This window comes from Sebastes umbrosus, chromosome 5 (genome assembly GCF_015220745.1).
Source record: "Sebastes umbrosus isolate fSebUmb1 chromosome 5, fSebUmb1.pri, whole genome shotgun sequence".
Lineage (NCBI taxonomy): Eukaryota > Metazoa > Chordata > Actinopteri > Perciformes > Sebastidae > Sebastes > Sebastes umbrosus.
Genome location: NC_051273.1, coordinates 5,824,658 through 5,847,335, shown reverse-complemented (window position 1 = coordinate 5,847,335; position 22,678 = coordinate 5,824,658). Strand labels below are relative to the sequence as shown.

At 40.7% G+C, this 22,678-nt stretch overlaps 1 protein-coding gene across 2 annotated transcripts in view; it reads left to right on the top strand.

The window, feature by feature from the left end:
• Nucleotides 1-22,678, top strand: part of rabgap1l (RAB GTPase activating protein 1-like) — a 149,353-nt gene that overhangs the window by 71,955 nt on the left and 54,720 nt on the right. For both annotated transcript variants that reach the window (XM_037769823.1, XM_037769824.1), the window contains exon 14: nucleotides 20,325-20,438. In XM_037769823.1, the coding sequence (XP_037625751.1) occupies nucleotides 20,325-20,438 (114 nt within the window). The remainder of the gene's footprint in view (nucleotides 1-20,324; nucleotides 20,439-22,678) is intronic.

Genomic DNA, 22,678 nt, shown 5'->3' with positions numbered 1-22,678 from the left:
AAGATGTTTAAGGGTGTGGCATAGGGAATTCATTACATCATAAATAATACAGGCCCCCAAAATCTAGTAATACAAAACTGTCTGTGTGTGTGAGACAGTAAATGCCAGCCTCCTCTATACCTGGTCCTTGCTGCCAGCCTTTTGTGCCCTAGCTGAGGATAGCACACTGAGAGCCCTGTTATGATTCCTTTTGTGTTCACATGAACACATAAAGAGAAGCAAAATAATACTGGAACCAAACTTTTAAGTTTTTGAAAGTCGATGAGTGGAATCATCGTCAGTGACTCCCCCAGTTGACTTGAAATTCTTGAAGAGGCTAGATCTATGAAGAGCTTTGTGCTCTTGTAAACAAAGTAATCATAAACACATTGGTTGTAAGGATATGAATGGTGATGACACAGCAAAAAAAGTCACACCCAAGCAAGGTAAACAAGACGGCGTCTGTGTTTCAACACGAGTTGCCTGGTTTGCCAACATCGCCCCCTCATACTGAGGACAGTCCGCCCCGCTTGACAGTTGCGCCGGGAGTCCCATCCCTCCCCACAGAGAGAGGGAGCCACGAGCACCACGGCCCCGGGAAGCGGCGAGGTCCGTGCCAGGGGTGCTGCAAAGCTCACGTTCGGAGCCACGAGCCACCGTCACCCCGGGCCTTTCCAAGCCGAGGCGCCCTCGGCGAGTTGAGAAGTGGGAAAGTATTTTCGGTTCATTATGAAACTGTGGTGGACCTCATTTGACTATGTTGGTCGAAATCATTACTGAAACTCAGGCCAATGGATTTTCTGATGCCAGATAGTCTATATGAAGAAAAAAAAAAGAACGAACAGTGGAATCTTCGTATTGAACAGCCAAATCTGAATCAAATCCAAAAATACTCATTCAGGTACAACCGTACACATCTTATACCTTAAACTCAGTTTTAATCATAGGGAGCTAAAATACTCTCCAGTATTAAATATTTAACAGGTTAAAAAGCAGAAATGAAATACTAGAAATACTCTGACAGAATAGAAATATAGATAGATTTGCTGAACTGAGCAGCTAGTTATTGATTCACTTGAACCACTGTAATGATCATTCAACCTGTGATTGATAAACTGCCAGCAGTGATCTACTACAGCTCCACCTCTCCTCCATCTTTCCAATCTCTCCATGCCTCATGGTCAGAAGCACTGAATATTTTAACACCAGGAAATGTACAGGAATTAGGTCACCATCCTTTTAGTACAAATCATTTCAATCCAAATTATTATATACTTGAAAAGGTAAATCAAAAGAAAAGCTAAACTTACCACAACTGCATTTAATAAAACATTTACTTCATCACTATGTTTTCATTTGAGGCAGAACTGTTACATGATATTTTATCACCTGCATTAAAGCAAATAAACAACATTCACATGACAAATGTAGAGTCTCTGAAAAGCTGTTTTTGCTCATTCGTGCTGGTCATTTTCCTGCTGTCTGAAAACCAAAAACAAGGGAATTCACTTGGTGTTAAAGTGATATACTAAGTCATTTTAGTACAATTGACGTATTAAACATTTGTTGCAGCTTTTAAAGTAATGATGAATACAATCTATCTGCAACAATTAATCGATTAGTTGTCATTTATTAAATGAATCGCCAACTATTTTGAAAATTAATTAATCGGTTTGAGTAATTTTTGAAGAAAAAAGTTCTCCGATTCCAGCTTCTTAAATGTGGATATTTTCTGGTTTCTTTGCTCCTCTACGACAATAAACGGAATATCTTTGAGTTGTGGACAAAACAAGACATTTGAGGACATCATCTTGAGCTTTGGGAAACACTGATGGATATTTTTCACCATTTTCTGACATTTATAGACCAATCAATTAATCGATTAATTGAGAAAATTATCAACAGATTAATTGACAATGAAAATAATCATTAGTTTTAGCCCTAACACAATCAGTCAATGTTTATAAAAGTGATGATGCCAAATTTAACACTTTAAAAGAATCCCTAAATTAGTGTTCTTGTTCAGTCGGTCTCAGACTGTGATGGATCCTCCTCTCTTCTCTTCCATGGTCAACATTGTCAGACTACTGAGCTCGCCACAGCTGGCACATTGAACTGCACACGTTCTTCCTCCTGTTCGAAAAGGATTTTATTGTGACAGAATGGAGCTCATTAAAGTATTGGTTTTGGAAATGCTTCAATCCACTTTCCTTACTGCTGTACTAAAGGGACATCTAAAGTTCTTATTTCTTTTCTATTCATCCTTTCAAATTTGATTTAGCATAATTCGCACCAATATTCTTGCTCTAGCTATTCATACATAGAGGACAAAGACAAGCACCTTGACGGACACTGGAGGACAAACCTGTTTTTTATTGTTAACCTCCCTGCAGACCTCAGGTTCTGAAGCTCTGCCAGCAGACGTACAGCCAGCTTCTCTAATTCTCTCTCAGGGCATTTTAGCTGAATTAAATACCATAAGACAGTCAAATTACCCCCTTGGCTCCTTAGCATATTTCCTCCCTCCTTTTACCTCCCCTCTTTTGCTCTTCCTTTCCCTCTCTCTGTCCTGAGGCAGTGTTTCCCACAGTAGCACACCAGGCCTGTCTGTGTTAGGCAGTTATTTAGCAGAGATGGTCCAGCAGCTCGCCTCAGGCCATCGGTGATATGGCTTGTTCTTCCTCTGTGGCATTTAGCCTCGCTACTCCTGCTAGGGTGGGAGGAGGGGAGTGACTGAATGAAAAAATAAAAAATTAAAAGTAGCTGTTTCTGGTGTTTGCTGGTCTGTGTGACCAGTGAGACTCTCTGTCCGTCAGTCAGTTAGTCAATGACTAAATTCAGCGGTCAGTCAGAAAACCAGCTGTGATAATATGCTGAGAAAGAAACAATATGTACATTATTACTAAACCACACCAAACCATATCCCCTGCTATTTGATTTACTATCTTGTGCATGTGAAAATTGTTTAGTAATCAGGTTAGTGATAAAGTGTTGAGGTTGCCATCATAGACATAGAAGTGGACGTAGCCACCATTACGTCACCCATTGGTTTGCGGACTGCCGGTTTGAAGCCTCGAGCTCGGCGTTTTTGGCCGTCGCCACCTTATTTTTTTGCAACCAGAACTGACACGAGAGGGTGTCTGTCAACTCTCTCTCATCCCGTGTGTGTGAAATATGACTCCTGCTGCTCTGTGCTGAGACTCCCTATGTAGCAGACATTTTCACTTTCAGTTTGTTGTGTCCATCATCTGTAACTTTATTGATAACACAGTGCTGATACGCAAAAATGAACTAAATGAGTTTTATTTCTGTAAAAAAAGCAAAACGACTGTGGGGGGCGGTGGATACGTAATGTAATCGGTGTGTGCCCAACCACCATGTAACACAGGTAACAGCGACTACCACGGCAAGCCTAATTGAGACCATAAACTCATGTTTACAATATTTATTGAGGTAATAAATCAAGTGAGAAGTAGTCTCATTTTGTCATAGACTTCTATACAATCAGACTTCTTTTTTGCAGCCAGAGGAGTCGCCCCCTCCTGGCTATTAAGGCACAAATTCACTTTTCAGACCCGGAGGTTGCCCACTGGTTGCAGTGTAGGTTTCGAGCCTCAATATTTTTGTGTAAACACACCTTCAAATTGGCGACAACAACTACAAAACATAACCTTCCAGGTTACCCTTTACAAAATAAAGGTTTTGTAGTCAGTCAGTATGAAGATATGCTCGGCACTGATACTTGGAGTGAATTCTTCTGGTGTGTGCACTGACATGTACTGTGCACGTTTTATAACTGAAACTACTTCAGTGTTATATTTGTCATATTAGTTATAGGTCTTAATGATGAATTTGAATATTTTGGGGTCATTTTCACAGAGGCAGTGTTTCCTGCACTCTGCACATACAACAATGGGATAGAAATTGTATGTTTAAAGGGACTGTTTGTAACTTCTTACACGTATAAATCACCCGGGTCGGTGTCCCATGCACGCTCGCATAAGCACAGTTCAGACAAGACTTCAACACAAACTACACGGAAGCACCAAAACCGCAAAGTTATATCTAGTGAAGCCCGTCTGTTAAACAGTGTTGGCTGCGGTCGGAGGACGCGGGGGAGACCGTAGCTTTGGTCTCCAGGGCCGGAGTCTCTGCTGTACTCTGCTCCTCTGCTCCTCTGCCTGCCTGCCTTCACCCAGCTCGCTCCACCTCTACACGTGCATGCGTGCACACTACACACTGCAGAAGACTTCGTAGCTCTGAGAATATCTAGTGAATGTACAGTGGACGTTTGTGCAGAAATAACTGCTGCAGCTCCTCCGGACCAACAGAGGTTTTCCGTGTCTTATGAAGTGACGGGGCTCCGCAGCGAGAAACGTTATCCCCTCCGACCGGGTGCCGGTCTCTTCCCTGTTTCCTCCGGCCGTGTTCGGGAGGCTGTGGCAGGAAAAGCCAACACTAGGATCAGCATTGATTCATGGAGAGACCTCCGTCTCGTCAGCTAACATTACTGCCAAGCAGCTGAAATATAGAGTGATATTGTGGTTTTAGCTGACGTGTGTCGCCTCACTGTTTTGAGCGATGCTCGTTCATGTCTATGTAGCGAGTACAAGCGCGAGCCCGACGCTGACTTTATGTGACTCAACGGCCACAGGTGTCGCTGTTAACAAACATTTCTGATTCTTACAAACAGTCCCTTTTAACCTTTGGTAGCATACAAAATAAACTGTAATGCATTCACCACATGCATATTTAATACTGGATTTCTGGTTAGCTGTACTCTCCCTGTCAATGTGTGTATTAAACGGTAGATGAGACTGCATCTCTGGTTATAGTTGAGTGTCTCTGTTGTCTCTCTGGTTCTTCCCAACTGAACATCAGGACTTAAGAGGCGCTGTGTCGCTATGGAAACCCAGAGCTGAGTATGAAGAAGCAACAAGGTTTCACAGAGTTCATTTTAAGTTTATAAATAGGGCGCAATTAAAATGGATGTTAACATTGGCTCCAAAATAGCAACCCCTTCATTATTCATTCATGTGCGCTTTTATTTTGAAGATGCAGGGGAAAGAAAATGCAGGCAGAAAAGAAGACTAAAACAATGTGTGTATGTGTGTGTGTGTGTCATATCTGCATCTCTGTATTGTACAGGCTGTTTCTTTCACACTAGTCGATCGAAAGACACAAAGACCCTCCGCACATACAACAATTCACATAACTTTATACACATCCATACACAAATCTTCTCTTGTGGACCGACCCCCTGAGTGTCTGACCCTCCACTCACTCCACCTCTATCGTCCCCTGGGGTCTTCTGTCCCCACATAACAGAGACTCAACTCATATCCTCCAGGAAAAACCACAACACACAGAAAATGTCAGATATCTGGGGGGATGCACTTTATCCACTGACCTCTCTCAATGATGCTGTGTGTGTGTGTGTGTGTGTGAGAGAGAGGAGAGGGCATTTCATCCTGCTCCAGCTCCAAATTGTTCCAGACCAAATGCAAACGGTACAGCACGTTTTTCAAATTTATTTTTGTTTGCTTTCTGCATTTCAGTTTGAGTTCAGTTTCTAAAAGCCGGGTTTCCACAAAAAGTTACCGTGACTTTTAGTCCCTGGAACTAAAAGGTTCCTTCAGCCCACTGTTGTCTGCTCTAAATACCTGCAAAGATTAGGCAAATTAGTCTGCTGTACGGAAAAAACAACTTGACATGAGACAAGGGCCCAGCAGTAAACACACTCTGCAGCCTGCAGTTCAGTGTGCCCGCCTGTTTCATCTAAAAAACACGATGGAAAAAATAAACAGGTTTTGTCTATATTTACGGCTACATATATTTACTGATGCACGTTGGATATACTGTATAGAATGAAATGCCTACAAGGAAAATGAAACTAAGACCGTTTGTTTCCACAGTAAATCATCCGTTGAGTGTTTTGATGGTTATTTATTTGTGCTTTCGAACGTAACGGTCGTAACACAATCAAAAAAGATCTTTTATTTCTCTCATTCGCAGCACCGCTGTGCTCTTTCTCTTCTAACGTTACCTCTCATCCTTGTGATCCCTCTCTTTTTTCTCTCTGTCTTTTTTTTTGATGAGTCGGGAAGTCCACAGCAGAGCCTAACTCTACTTTTTTTTTATGAAACAAAGAAACATGTTCTCCCCTCGTCCTAAAATGGTCCTAAATCGATACTAGATTACTTCCTTGTTTATGAATGAAGCAGTATACGAGTTAAATCCGTTGAAGCAGTGACGATGTGTGTAAGTGTGTGTTTTACCAATCAGCCCTGGTCATCCCTGAAAACTCCACCAAGGAAGCTCCGGTATTTCAGAAAGTACTACCCCCCGACCAGGGCCATTTGGGGGTAAAAAGGCCCTGTAAAATGTCCCCGGAACTTACTTTAGACCCTGGTCCCTGCGGTTGAAACGCAAAGAGTTCCTCAAAAGGTTCTTAATTATGGGGGGAAGTTCCTGTGGTGGAAACAGGCCTAAAGGGTGCTATACTTTGGCTACAGCATAGTACTAATATATATCCTCAAAATACTGTCAGGCTCACCACATTACATTTGCAGTAAATAAATTGTAACACTACATTCAAATAGAGCACAAGACAGAGTGACATTTCTGCTGGAAAAGTCAATGGAAAGTGTCTGGGAGGGACACAGCCTGAGGAGGTTGTGATGAAACTTTATTTTAGGGCTGCAGCTAATTTCATCATCATTTAATTATTATCGATGAATCTGTTTTTTTATTAATTTACAACATTTTTTAGTCTATAAAATGTCAAAGAAAATTGTAAAAAATGCCCATCACGATTTCCCAGAACCCAAATCAATGTCTTAATTTTTTTTTTGGTCTGAGCAACTGTCTTAAACCCAAAGATATTCACTTTCCTATGAGACAAAACAGAGCCGGAACCAGATGTGAAAAATAACAACACAAACTGACTTGCATGTTTTGGGAAGGATGATTACGGCCTTTTGATTGACTAATCATTTTAGCACAACTTAATTCAATTTAAAGAATAAGTAAAGAAAGATGTTAACCAAAACAGCTGATCCTAATAGCAGCTCTGTTGCGATTCGGCTCTCTGGTGTGTCAAGTGTTTCTCCAACAGGCTTTCTTGTCACCAATTTCACTGCAAGCAAAATGAGAATTTTAGCTTTTTTTGCTTTCTGTGTGCACGCTGCGTTTGCACTCCCAACTCGGCTTATTGAAATGCAGAACCAGCCGGACCATTAAAATGCCACGGCAGCGATACAGAGACAGATGAATTTGCAATCTGCCAGGCGGGCCAGCTGTTGCCCCCCCACCCCACCCTCAACCCTCCAGGGAAGCCTCTAGAAACTTCCTCGCCAGCAACCAAGGACAAAGGCCTCAGGGGGAGCTGGTTTTTAATTACCGGGCTGCCGTCCTCTGAATATCACTCCAATAGATTATTTCCTTGTGTACAACTGAAATGAAGAGAAATGAGGAGTGTTTGTGGCAGACAGGTGTGTCAGCAGAGAGGGGTAGTGTCACTTTTACATCCGGCTGTCTCACTGTGTTAAGACTAAAGGCCAGACTTTGAAGTTAGAATATGGTCCGTGTTTTTTGTCTGACATTCTTTTAGAATTACTGTAGCACCTTTCTTTGGAAAATCTAAAGGACCAAGACATCTTCCAGTATATAGGTGTACCATCTCTTCAGGAATCTGGCATTTAGGGAGTTTTTAATCCCAATACCGCAGTCATGTTTCTTGAGCCTCGGAGTTACCAACTTGTATTACCTAAATTTAATCTTATGTTTTAAGATCAGACAAAACAGAGGGCAGGGTTCAAACCATGTTTAAAATTGTATTAGCAGCTAATTCAGTTGATCCTCTAACAATAAATAGTTTATACCTCATTCAGCCCATGCATTTTTTCCTGAAATCATCATTTTTTATGAAACCAGGAGGTGCCTCAGTGGAAATTAATGGCAGACCTTTGAATTGCTTGGAAAGCATTTTATTTACCTTAACAAGGAAAGGTTTGCTGAGCACATATTTTTCCTTTAACAGCACCCATCTTGATCAGCAAAGGGAAACCTCATGGGCTAGAGTGTGGTCCGTGCTTGCTTGCTGGTTCTGTCGTAATAATACCACCTGAGAAAGATGCCTCTTCACTCTGTAAAGGCAATCAACAGATAATAGCATGTCAGAGACTCAAATGTCAAGCAGTAAGATAGTGACATAAGCAGCAGAATACAAAACCACATACAAACAGGTTGTGAATGTGACATTCGAAAGTTGTGACAGTGTTTTACTCGTATTTACCATATTTTCATTAAGCACAGTAGAGCATTCAATCATCTGCTGTTTGTATGTGTGGTGTGATTATTTAGTAGGATAGGACTTGTTTCCAGATGGTGTCAAATATGAAAAATGAATCATGTAAATAATTGGGTTGGATAAAATAATTACTGTTATTGAAAGGTTGATCACAAGTGCATTATACACAGTATGTGTCTGGTGTGTAGGATTTAAGGGGATCTATTAGTAGAAGCAATATAATATTTACAACTTTGTTTTCATTAGTGTATAATCACCTGAAACTAAGAATCGTTGTGTTTCCGTTAGCTTAGAATGAGCCCTTCATATCTATATAGTGAGCGGGTCCTCTTCATAGAGTCCGCGATGTTTCTACAGTAGCTCAGAATGGACAAACCAAACACTAAGCTCTAGCGAGAGCCTTTCATACTTTTACGTCACCTAAAGGCCACCGTAGTTCTCCGACACTCACCACTAGATGCCACTAAATCCTACACACTGGTCCTCCTAATGGTGCAATTAAAAAACCTCTCTTAACGGCATCTTTTTTTATACACCACACGTCTTTCCTTCCCTCTTTCCATCTTCCTTTTCTGTTTTTTTTGTGGGGTTTGCTATGGTTTTTGCGATCCAAATGCAGCCTGTTTGTCACTTTCAGTGCTGGCCTTCCATTGAAGGAGCTGCCATCCATCCAAAAGATGAAGAGGCTGGCTAATATTCTGGCTGTCAGTCATTCAGCTCCCACTCTCCTCTTGCTCTCCCCTCATGCCTCCTCTGTCTGCCTTTTTAAGTCATCTTTCCACCCTTTCATATTTGTACTTTACATTCTCTACCATAGAGATTCTCCACCATCACCTGTCTTCCATTTGAATGTGTCTGTCGTCCATAACGAAACAAATGATGTTGCTTTACACTGAAGCAGGCATTTTTTCCAACCAGTTTGGAGACTCTGGGTTTCAGTGCACTCTCGCCTGGAGGAGGTCCAGGGTGCAGCTCTGTAACAGACGTGCTCTTTGACATACCATCCTGCTGGTTTATCACAGCCTCTGTTGTCTAGTGTGGCCCGTAATGCACCACTCCCCACTCATGCTGAAGCCAGGCTCAGATGGCGCAGCACTTGCTTTTGTTTTCTCATTCCCATCAGAGAGAACGGTGCATTGAATTTATTCAATTGATCCACCACTCTGCCAGGGTGAGAAACTATTGATCCTGAGAGTAGGATCAATAATTAGGTTTGACAGTATATGGAGATGAGTAACACATAAACAGCAGTGTAACGATTTCTCTCATCAGCTTCAGGAGTGTGTTTTACTGTAAAACCTGCTGTGAAACCTGCCTCGGGGAGCTGTTAACCTACCTAAGAGAATTTGATTACCTTATGTTTTAATGGAGAGTTTTAGTGACATGATGTTGATTACTGTTTAAAGATTTTTTTTTATCTACTGTGACATTAGTACGATTGAGGAAAGAAACACTGAATTTGAATGGGATGAAAATCTAAAAATATGAATGTTTGCAGAAAACATTCTCTCACAGTAGTCCAGAAACCTGTTCTGGTTTAACACTGTTGTGACCTTCTCATCCCTCCTCCTTCAGCTCTTCAAGCACCAGCAGGGTGCTGCAGTCTCCCATTGTTGGGTTTAGTGGTGTTTGTTTGTGGTTGTCCAGAGAGAAACTTGACTAAATATAGTATTCATATTAACACAGTAAACAATGCTTGAATGCCATGTTGGTGGTTCAATCCTTTGCAACTTCTCACCCTGCTTGTTCTTATTCACCTAAACTTGCTTTTACATTCTTATTGAGTACAACAAAGTGTATTATCTTTACTTTCAGATAGTGTAAGTTGGGACTTTTTAAATGTTTCAAAGAATACAGTAGGGATAGACAATAGGGATCAAATCCTCTATCATGGTATAGCTAACAAATTGACCATAGACATAGAACCATAGACTGTATATAAAGATGGACGACGCATCTCCACTTTCTCCCACTGTATTGATAACCCGCCAACACACCCGCTCAAGCCAATCACGAGCCGAGCGCAGCCGCAGCTTGTTAGCGTGAGCCACCTAGCTGCTACGTTAGCACCACAGTAGCTGTTTGGTTAGAAAGACACAACAACTAACCATAACATCTCTATAACTACATTTATGATCAAACTGACACATGTTCTATTACACAGATATCGTGACGGTTATGAAAAGTTAACGTTACATCTTCTCTCTGGTATAATTCCTGAGCCTCCGGCTAGATGACGACTTCACTCAGAGCAGCTGTCAATCACAGCTGACGTCTCACCCCCTTTTTATAGCATCAAATAACTAAATTGAAACCAAATTTATCAGAAAAATTAACGTGAACATACATCCGCGCGATAATAATTACCTAAAATGACAGAAACCCTCTTTGGAAAAAATGTATTTGATGTGTACTTTGACTTTTTAGTTTGGCCCATGTCCCATCCGCTAACATGGAGGGGGCGGGACTTATGATCTATACTGCAGCCAGCCACCAGGGGGAGATGTTTTGGCCTCACTTTTGGGGAGCTGTCATGTCGTCTATCTTCATATACAGTCTATGATTCAAATTAACACACAATTATATCCTAATATTTTCCCTGTGTGGTCTTGAGTAAGCAGTCAGACTAGGTTGTATACAATAGTTTATTTTGCTCCACTCCTTCCTGGTGCCTCTGTTGCATCACTTCGGTGGCAAGCTAACTAAGCCCTCAGATTTGTTGTTGTTGCAGAGTAGAGATGTTAAAGGGCTCACTACCACAGTATAAGCAGTATGGCAAAATCTCACAGTATAAACAGTATTGTCATATCAGACAAAACAATAGCAGTCTGATGTGTGAACAGTCACACCATTAAATTCAGATGAACCTTTTGTTTGTGACAAAACGCACACATCTCTCCAGTGGACTGTGTTATCTTATCCAGTCATCACTGTCTGTGTCCCTATAAATGGCAGTTGCTGGAGTTGTTAAGTAAAACATTTAGGTTTTGTCTCTTGCTGTGCTCCGTCTGTAATTATTCTGTACACACAGTTTGACTTTGTACCCAGCAATCTGTCTTCATGGTTGCCTCCAGCGGTTTAACGCTAGCAGCATCCTCTCTGATTGGCTGAGCTGTCACTTCAGGACTTAGTGGGCTCTGAGTGCTCAGCTGTCTGAACCCGGCGTATTTCGCTGCCGCCTCATCGGTTTAGCAAAGCGTGGCTGCCTCTATGTCGAGGGGGCTCACCAGCCAGCACCCGTGGGCCCCTGCCACACCCGGGAGTTACATAACACTGTCAGAAGAGAAGGGTAACTGGAGAGCTCACTGCTCTCTCTCTAAAAAAAAAAAAAAAGGGAGAAAGATGGAGCTGCTTCTAAGATTCTACATTTGCATTTTTACATTTTGAGCGTTTAACTTGCACTTTTATTCAGAGAGACTCGTAATGTGAGAGCAGGTAGGTGGTTCATTATCTTTCTCAAGGACATTTTGACAGGATTCTGTGCTATTGATGGACAGACTGACTCATGCTTCTAAAGCAAAATGTTACAGTGCGGCGAAGAACACATAAGTGTCGGCATAATTTTTCTACACTTTGTGCTTCACATGACTCATGTTTAAAAATTACCAGTGTGGGTTGCAAGTCTCAGATCAGCCTTGATAACTTTTCCCTTATTTAGGGACAGACTTACTGAATCCTGATACTGTATCACAGAATACTGTAGTGGTGGATCCAGTGTAGGTACAGCACGATATTCTGTCAGTGGAAAAACTCGACCTGCCTACCTGATACTGTGGACACTCGGAGCAGGGCGGCATGACTAGACTTCACCAAGGTCACCAATGTCAGCTGTCCTCAAATGAGTGACCAGTGTCTCTGAAGGTCCCCTGGTTTCATCTTTCCTCCCTTTAGAGGCAGGGGGAAGCTGACAGAGCCTAATGGCCAGCAAGGCAAACACTAAGTGGACATAGGAGTTAACCTCTCTGCTGCAGGAGCTCACTTGACATGGAACAAGTCTGGTGTCAAATCCGCTGTACCAGCTTCTGAATGAAGAGTTTTTATCATAAAATGACAGGTGTTTGCTCGTATTGCCTTCAAGCTTAATGTAAATTAAAGCACAGTTCCCAAGGCTGTGATTAACATTTAAAATATCCCCCATCAAGCATCTGCCCTTTTACTGCTTTCTTCTACTTGCAGCAGAAGCAATTTAGTTTCAGCCACTGGAGCTTTTCTTCTGTTATGACTACTATAACCGAAAAAGTACATTGTAACACAAATATTAATCTGCTAATCTGCTAATTATAAATATTAGGCCTGTCAATCGGTTCAAATATTTAATTGCGATTAATCACATGACTATCCATAGTTAATTGTCATCAATCGCAAATGAATCACACATTTTTTTATCTCTTCAAAATGCACCTTAAAAGGACATTTGTCAAGTATTTAATACTCTTATCAACATGGTAGTGGGCAGATAATGATGCTTTATGCAAAAGCATGTATATATGTATTACTGGAAATCAATTAACAGCACAAAACAATGACAAATATTGTCCAGAAACCCTCACAAGTACTGCATTTAGCATTAAAAATATGCTCAAATAACATGGCAGATATTAGCATAGGTAACGCCCTTTAAACACTATATAAGGACAGGTGTTGTGCCGTTAGCAAAAACTCTGACACGTGTCTCAAGAATTGGAGAGATGCTACCAAAAAATGCTTTAAGAAGAAGAAGAACTTCAGCGTCAGTACTGGCATCAAAGAACAGTATGTAAGCCACGCAATATCATCCAAGGGTTTTATAATGTTAATTGGTTCCAATGAACCAATAGTGTTTCTTTAGCCCACAAATTTAATAATCCAATCATAATTACTCTAAAACACATAACAATCTAAATTTGATTATATTATATTCATGCTTTTTTTTTGTTTCTCAAATTTAAAACTTGTGTTTCTTTGCATTGGACAAACAATTTGTGGACTATGAAAACACTTTTTTCTTATCTTGTTAAAAGTGCTCATGACCACTCGTGAAATTGTCTCTTATCAAAAATAAGAAAAAATTGGTGAATTCCAGAAATCAATGGGTACAAAAATATTTAAAAAAAATTGTGGATACAAACAAAAATAAGATAAAATATGTTCATACAACCCTTCCTGCATGAGGCCCTTTATGATTTGAATCTATACAAAACATAACATGCTCCACAAATCATGTATGTAAAGCACAGCAGAGAATGATTAAACCTGGTTTGACCGTATGGACATACAGTATGTAGGAGTGTTTGCTGCTCTGTGGCTATAGTGTTTCTCCAGTCAGTTCTTTTGCAGAGGAAAACCTCTTGACTCCGTGAACCTGTGGCAGCTTTCACAGTTAAATGAATTGCTGTTGAATGTAGAGGGATGTGGAGGTGAAGTGCAGGTTTGGACACATCAGCAGTTTTTATTTTTAGCTGCTTGTGTTAAGTAGGTTACCTGTTGGTGAGGTCTGAGTAATGGACTGTCTGCCCAACAAGCCCCGAGGCTGCAATTAGAGGAAGCCTCTCGTTCCCCTCTTTGTACACACCCTCCACCCCCTTTATCTCCCTCTTTCTCAGCCTCTGTCTCAGTCTGCCTCTCTCTCTCTCTGTTATCTGTCTTGATCTGTCTCTCTTCCCTCTTTTCTCTTTGCTTCTCCTTCTCTCCTTATTTCCTCCTCTCTTTGTCTTGTTTTCCGCCTTCAGTCAGTTAGTTTAAAAGCCACCAGGGGATAAATCTGACGGAATAAACACACACCGATAAATGCGCAGACGGTACGTTGGATTCAGACTGATGGTGGACAGTGTTGATGGAATCCCCCTGTCGGTGCTGATGCTGTTTTTTTAATCCCTCCATATTTATTGCGTCATCTGCAAAATGCTGAGAGAGTCTGTGCTGATGTGTAACATTCCTGCAGCTTATTTCTGTCCAGGTGTAAGGGGGGAGTGTAGGTATGTGGCTCAGTAAAGGTTGATTGTATGTGTGTTCGAATGCACGTTGTTGCACTGACATTTGTGCTTTCATGCATTCATTAGTGTACATTTGTGTGCATGTATACTGACTGTAGTGCATGCCCTCATAAATATGTGTATACAGCTCTGATTTACACAGGTTTTACAGTCTAACAGGCTCTATAGGATTTCCTTCTCACTCCCGTGGAGCAGCTTACTAAAATTTGCATGTACTGGTTTTGCCAATCAGGATGGATCCAACAATCCTTTCTGTTACCGGTTGTATAAATCACACCCCAAAACCACCATCCACTTTTTTCAGCAACTGAAAGAGCAACATGAAAACTAAGAGGATTACCTGGAGTCAAGAATAGCCTTGTGTTCTCTTCAGATATGATGCTGCCTCTCTTACCATGGTCTTATCGCAGCCACAGCTCCTCTGTCCTTCTCTTACCCCTGTCTGGAAGTGGAACAAACACATCGCTAACAGCCTTCTGGATGCCCCCCGACTGTCTGTTACATTGATTCACCTGTGGCAGCGGTGGAAAGATATTCAGGCTGAAGATCCTTTGGAAGACGGCGATAGTTGTGATCATTAGGGCTATCCTCGACCAAAGTAATTCTTAGTTGACCAATCGATTAGTTGATTTAAACGACAGATCAGTAAGACTGAATTTCTCCACTAAGAATCACACAATGTGTGCTCATAAGTTTCTTTGAAATAAGTCATTCAGCAGGAAAAAAAATAAAACGACTAATCAACTAGGAGGAGGCAGCTCTAGTGATGATGATGATGAACTCACTGCTTCTAGCTGTGCCACACTCAATGACAACATCCAGCTCTCTCTCCTGCTTCAGAGGATGATGACCTGGTCGTGCTGTATGGTTTGGACACTCTGTCCAAGCCGTGGCAGGAAGGATAAACATCTGGATTTGCCCCATTAAGCCTATAGAGCCGAAATAACCTCAGTTATATGAGCACAGACCGGGTCCCCTGACCTGGTCATTATGTTGCTTGTAAAGTTCCTGGCTTTCTAATGCAAGGTTAGGGTTTGACAGCTGGTACTGGGAGGGATTAGTGAGTCTGTCCCGAATCGCCTACTTCCTATAGCTGCTATATATATATAGAGGGCTCTCTACCTGTGCTCATAGAACTAGGATTATAGGGTATAGGGTTTATTCTGTTTGTTTTGTGTTTGTACTGACGGTGTACCGCAGGGATGTTGAACTGGGGCACTGTGATGGAGAACTGATGCTGCTGATGAGGCTGCAGTTCCTCCTGAACACTTCAGCCTCCCTGCAGAGATCAAAGAGCTGCCAGCCTCAGCATTCACTCACACGCACACACACACAGCATATAGCTCTTGTTCCAGCACGCACTTTGCAAGAAAAGGTATACCCTAATCAGCTCTGGTCTGCAGTGAATTTAAGGAACAGTCCACCATAGAACAAAATGAACTTGGGAGACATTGAAGACGACAGCGACAGCAGATTTGTTAATCACTAAACAAACTTACATTGTTCTTTTTGAGTTGTGCTCTACTGAACACAACACAAGGTGGATGCAGTAGGGCTATAACTCTTTCTATGCTGCAGTAGTGTGGTGACTGCGCAGATGAAGATAACATAATGATAATTCCATCCTTTTACACAATGTAAAAATATTCCCACAATAACAATAAATTAGCAACTGTAAAAAGACAAGAACAACCCACTTACTTTTTCCATTTGTTGTTGTTATTGCAAAAGAAAATTACTTAATATTACTTTTTTGAAATATTGTCATCATCATGAAAACTAGTACACTGCACTACACCCTGTAAACACTACAAACGCTATACACTCCTATCTGTGTGTGTACAGTATGTGTTTTATCTCGCTCAGCTTAGCACCTGATCAAATTTTGGTGTTACAGATAAAAACCTGCGTTCTTTTGATTTCATTGAGGAGGAGAATATTGGTGCAAGAAATATGTAAAGAATGGCTGTCAGAGAAAAGGCTGGTCCTGAGACCATAGGGCTTAAACGTCTTTGCGTGTTTGCTTTCTGCATTGAAAATTAGATGAGATGAGGCAGACATTTAGGAGGACACATGGAGGTGTAATGAGAGGAGGGAAGGAAATGAAGTAGAAAAGAGAATAGAAGATGAAATAGAAGTATATAGCAGGCGAGAGAAGGATATAGAGAAAGCAGTAGTAGAGATGGTAGGGAGGGAGATGAAGCAGAAAAGAGGGGAGAATATGGAAGTAGAAAAATGGAGGAGATGAGTGAGAAGAGAAATAAAGGAGATGGGAGTAAAGAATTCAAGGATGGAAGGAAATATGCAGGGGAAATTAATGGGGAGGAGGAAGAAAGGATTCCAGACGAGGAAGGAAAGGAGATTAAGCAGAGTAGAGGACGTCCGCACCTCATTTCTGTGTGGTGTTTTTTTGAGTAATGAGGCTGTTAATTAGCAGAGGCATGCATGGTTTATTAAATCAAAGTGTTTACAACTTTCACTGTCAACCAGATTCTTGCCGGTCATCGCTGATGTTGCCATGGATATTACACAGTCGTAATTGTGTTATTGATGAGCTAATTCATAAAAAGTAATACATCAATCATTAGTTTATAATTATTTTAAAAGTAATGTTTTTACTCTTTGAGTAATTAACTAACTGTTCTTTTTGTGGTCGTCCTTTACTCTCAATTATTCTCTTGTTAATGTTCCTCACTTAAACTATGATTGGTCTTTGTGAAGATGATAACATCTGTATGGAGGAGGAATATGGCGTTTCAATCTTCAGTCTATTACTGTATTGATTTAATTTAAGTAGGGCTGCAACTGACAATTATTTTCTTGATTAGCGATTGATCATTTGGTCTATTAAAGCTAGGGTCAGAAATGCTGATAATATAGCAAGAGTACACTAGATTTTAGAAATTATCCAACAGAGAAACCCAGCCCAGTGGTGACAACTCTTTTCCAATGAAAGTAGCTAGCAGCACTAGCTCCAAAAGTCCCCAAATCTAGCCAGAAAGTCGCCAAGTCGGCAACACTGACGGTCCGTCGATTCAGGCCTCCCTCTAAAGCCACTCCCCCAAAATGATGGTAATGAACATAAACAACAATCGTGGTTATTGTTAGTACTCACAGCTGTCAAGCCAGCAGCTTGGGGAAGACTCTGGTGACGCACAATGAGTGCACACAGGTAGACAGGTAGCTGATTGCTGTCAGGATGTGATATGAATTTCAACTAATATAACAAGAGATATATTTGAAGAGCACTTTCAACTCTTGCTTTAAATGTCAGAAAATAATAAAAAATGTACATCACAATTTACTAAGGCCTAGTGTGATGTCATCAAATTAATTGTTTTGTCCAACCAACAGTTCTGAACTCAAAGACAGCGCTACCTTCGTTCCTAAAGAGCTGCATCTTTTTTGTCTTTTTGTGCTGCAGAAACACAATGTAAAGCGGTTAGTTCCATTTCCAACACATAATACACAGAACGACTCACCACCTCCACACTACAAATCCCATTAAAGCATTACACACAGTTGTGCCAGCAGCTTCTATCAAACCCTTTTGGGGTGCGTGTGCATGTGCCCGTTGGATACACACTTAAACCATATATATTTGCACTTGTACAAATTAAGCATATTGAAGGATGATGGCAACATGTTCAACAATAAATTATATGTAGCTAATTGTTGACTGTAATATCAAAATATGTTACAGTAGTGATAAATGAAATGTGGTGGGATAATTGTGTTTGTGATTATTTCACATACATTGGGAGCCTTCATATTTTTTGACAAGAATGTGACAAGACGTGGGTGAAGTCAGGCGTTAATTAACAACAGTCAATATTCTGTCATAAGCTTTTGGTTGTGGCTGTTTTTTTTATTTTTCTTCCCAAATTCTATTTATTTACCAACAGAAAATAAATCAAATTGATCAACAAAGATATTTAAAAAAAATAAATATAGGTTACACAAATGGCCATGTAACATAAGTCAAGTTACTGTATGTAGCACATGTTATATATTCAAATATTAGCATGGCGCATTAGGGGTTAAGGAACCGCACAACCCCTGACTCACGTTCACGTCCTTGGTTGAATGTTATTCCCCATCTCACTCTCCCTTTCATATCTACTGTCTACTATACAAAAAGAGTAGAATAAATTGAGCATAAAACAAGGTCTGCAACTAGCAATTATTTTTATTATCAGTTGATCTGTATATTTTTTTTTTCGATTAATTATGAATTTCGATTAATCGCTTGGTCCATGAAATATTCAAAAATTGTGCAAAATGCCCAACTCAGTTTGCTGAGCCCCAGGTTACATCTTGAAATGTCTTATTTTGTCCGGCCAACAGTCCAAAACCCAAAGATAGCAAGTTTACAGTAGTAAAATACCAAGAAATATTGACAATTGAGAAGCTGGAACCAGATAATTTTGGCATTTTTTCATAAATAATAACTCAAAATAATGAATTGATCATCAAAATCGTTGGTCGACCAATTGATTAAGCTTTGGTTATACTTTCCGCAAGGACAGCCGCACGGACATGAACTGATGTGGAATCATGACGACGAAACGTTCAGATCTTTTATACTCCATGCAGGTTTCTCCTTGCAGTAAACAGACATTCTCAAAGCTCCCCGAAGTTCTCCTTTTCGTCTGCCCATCGGCGTCCGCGTAGTTAGAAAAATTTGTATGTGCACGGACGAGCGAAATCCCATTGCACTGAACCTCCACTAAGGGCCATGGCCCGTGTCTGATGGTGTGACGCCACTTTGGCCATGCAGACACTCTGGGCCCTTGCAGATGCGGCAAGCATAAATCAAGCTTTAGTCAGCTAATTGTTACAGCTCTAAAATCTCAGATCAAAAATCAACAAACTAAGAAGCTGTACAGTGTCATTTAAAAGCCATATAACAATATGAGGAGATTTTTGAGCCATAAATGTGTCTTTAAGGTCATTAGAAAGGTCCTTTTATTAAGTACCAGTCCGCCTATCTGGGAAAAAGATACATTTCCTTTATGTAACAGGGACATTGCAACTACATGGTAATGCATATTAACCACTACGCTGCCAGGACACCCCAAAAAAGATATCTTCTCTTGGTCTGCCACCTTAGTGTTCAAGTTGCACAAATCTGTAAGCGATGGCACAAAAACTGACTTCCATTGTTATACAAGCAATATCCTGGCTAGCCTGAGCCACTTGTATCCATTCAGTGAGCATTGGTGGGCTTTTATTTTTTAGGGTGGAAGAAACTCCCTGCACAAATACATGGGGGCAATAAGGGACCCCCTGACCAAGACCTCTTACCATATGAGCATGATATTCTGCAGTGTTTTCCACAAACATGCAGCAGACTGCTTCCCTCGTTCGTTTCTCTCTACTGACAGGAAACGAGGAGAAGAAAGAAGCAAGAAAGATGAAATTTCTCACTCACACACTCTCCCATTTTCTCTCTGATACACACAAACACACATCAAGGCCAGTCAGGCTCAGGGTTGGTTTATCTGCAGCTTACAGTGAGTTGTTGGTGAATGCTGTGCTGCCAGTCTTCTCTCCGGTAGTGTTTGCACTGTGTGTGTGCGACTGACTGACTGTGTGAGAAAGGAAAGTGAGGGGGGAAATAGTGCCTGTCTGTGTACAGTATGTGTTTGTGAGTGAGAAGCGCATAAGAAAACAAGGAGGCTTGTTTGGTAAATGTGTGTGTACACTGCAGTGGCTGGATTAGAAAGCACAGACTAAGAGAGGAATGAGACAAACACTAATACACACACAAACAAACACGGCGACATAGCAGTGTGCTGCTTTGCATCATAGCTGTGAACCGATACAGTCGAATACATTGCCTTCTTTTCAGCTGAATATAAACATTTACAAACAGAAAAGATATATGTAAGAACATGATTAGTGTACATGTCAAAAAGGTGCTGAGTTTAACAATTCATGAATCCATTTAGAGTGTATAAATCAGAATAGGCAGTATTTAAACTTTAACAACCTACACATTGTGTATTTAACTTTGGCTTTGCCACATATATAAAGCGTGTTATCCGTGTGTGTTGCAGGACTCCGCTCAGGAAGGTGTCATCACCCGGGACATCCACCGCACCTTCCCCGCACATGACTACTTCAAGGACTCTGACGGAGACGGACAGGATTCACTGTACAAGATCTGCAAGGTGAGTCTGAGATATGACGTTGAGGTTGAGGACAGGCATCCAAGTAGGGTTGGGCGATAATTCAAAATGATAATTTATCGTCTTTCAATGGAATCATATCGTTATGAAATCATACATCGAGATATCGTGATACACATTTACGTTGTCTAAATTAGTAATAACGGGCACATACTAACTCAAATTTCTCCAAAAATCTGATGTGAAATATCTTTACATCACACTTTACAGTACCACTCAGTTCAATGTGATTAACAAACTGGACTCCTACTGGCAGTCACAAGCCTCTCCAACCTTTAAGTTCCACTACCCAGAATACAGTAGTGCATACAGCTCAGTACAGGGTTCTCTCTGCATAATAATGGTGGAGAATAATGTGTAAAGGTCCACTTGAAACCCAGATGTAGGGTAAAATAAATTGTGAGTAGTGTTTTCCAACAGCTGTGTGCAGGATTTGATTCAGTCATTCCTTAATTCATTCAGCTTTATTTTTCAACTCCTGCATGCCTACATCCAAAAATTCTGCTTATGGGAATACACCTAGTTTAGTTGATCTTAATCTGATTACTTTGCATTTGTGTGCATGCATGTAAACATACTCAGTGTATAGCTGAAAATATATATGTTTTTTATTTTCTCTATTATTTCAATTGAAACGGTAATGTTCATTTTGCATTAAAGTCATAATACAATGAGAAAATACTCTATACTTTTCATTTGCAAAGTATTTAATGCACACAGGTGTATACAAAATAAGCTTTACCATGTGGGTATTTCATATAGACTATTTATTTATTGAATTACCAGACAACATACAATATTGAGATATATATCATTATCGAGATATGAAATGACCTATAAGGAGATAGAAGATTTTGGCCATAATGCCCAGCCCTACATCCAAGTAGAGTAACATCCACATATCTTGAATTTGATAAAATCAGCATTGGATTATCCTGTACTGTATGTTACCTCACTTTCTCTATGGCATCATGGAACAGAAGGCCAATCTCGATGCACACTCTTTCATGCTGTGTTCGATCGTTTTTGAAAACTTTCCTGCTGAGAATCAAGTGCTGTGAGATGAGAAGCTAATTCTGAAATGTGTGCTAGACCTTGTAAAATTTGTGTCTTTTCCTATGAAGCCAACCATTAGTGTTTTTTTTTTTTACTTATTTTTTGCTTTTTGTGGTCTGGCAAGGCTGAGTAGGAATTTGCTTGGCATTTCAAATTGGCTCTACAATATATGATTGACAGTGCCCGCCTTTACTAAGACATTAACATGAACCCTTCCTACACATGACATACCCGACATACCCACCACTCAGTGGACAGTCATTGATCCTTTCCTTCCAATTTTCAAAGTGGAAAAACATGATGGCTGTTATGTAGGTGGCAGATTTCTCTCAAAATACCCACTAAAAATGGATTCTGAATATCAAATTTGAGGCAAGATATAGACTGTTCAGTTGCAGAATGTGTCATGCTTCTTTCTCTAAAGCCTAGTTAAAATGCTTTTGGTTTGCACAGTTTTAGAAGCAGAAGTAAAGTCGTCACTTTAACGACTCTCAATAATTCACTGATCGGGATTTAGGGTCGCAATGTCAATGTATTGCTTGTCATTATTTACAGGCTGTCAGTAGTGGAGGCAGCCAAATATATCTGAGAAAATGTAGCTAAGGGAACAACATTAGCATAGTCAGAAAACATCAAAGTATATTAGATTTAAAGGGATAGTTTGGGTGTTTTGAAGTGGGGTTGTATGAGGTACTTATCAATAGTAGGTGTATTACTTACAGTAGATGACGGTCGGCACGCCCCCAGCATCGAGAAGCAGACAGGAGCACCGGCACCGAAGCAAAGCAATACAGTTCTGTGGAGGGGGCCGGCATTAAAACTTATTTTAGCCACCTAAAAGAAAAGTTCACCCAAAAAAAATACACTGACGATGGATAAGTACCTCATACATTGAATACAACCCCACTTCAAAGCCTTTAAGGCTATGAGTGAGGTAGGGCAGTGTGTCCACTAATGTATTACATAAATCCTGATATCCAGTTTGAAGAGTGATGCACTCTTGGTTAGTATAAGTTTCTACGAGGAACTTTCATTTTGTGTTGATTTTGGCGCCCCCTGTGGAAAAAAACGTTGTTTCCGAGCACCAGAGTCCCTTTCGAAAACCTCTCATCTCACTGCAGCAGGATTTGACATTCTGACCCGTGCAGTCCTGGTTCTGGTTCTCC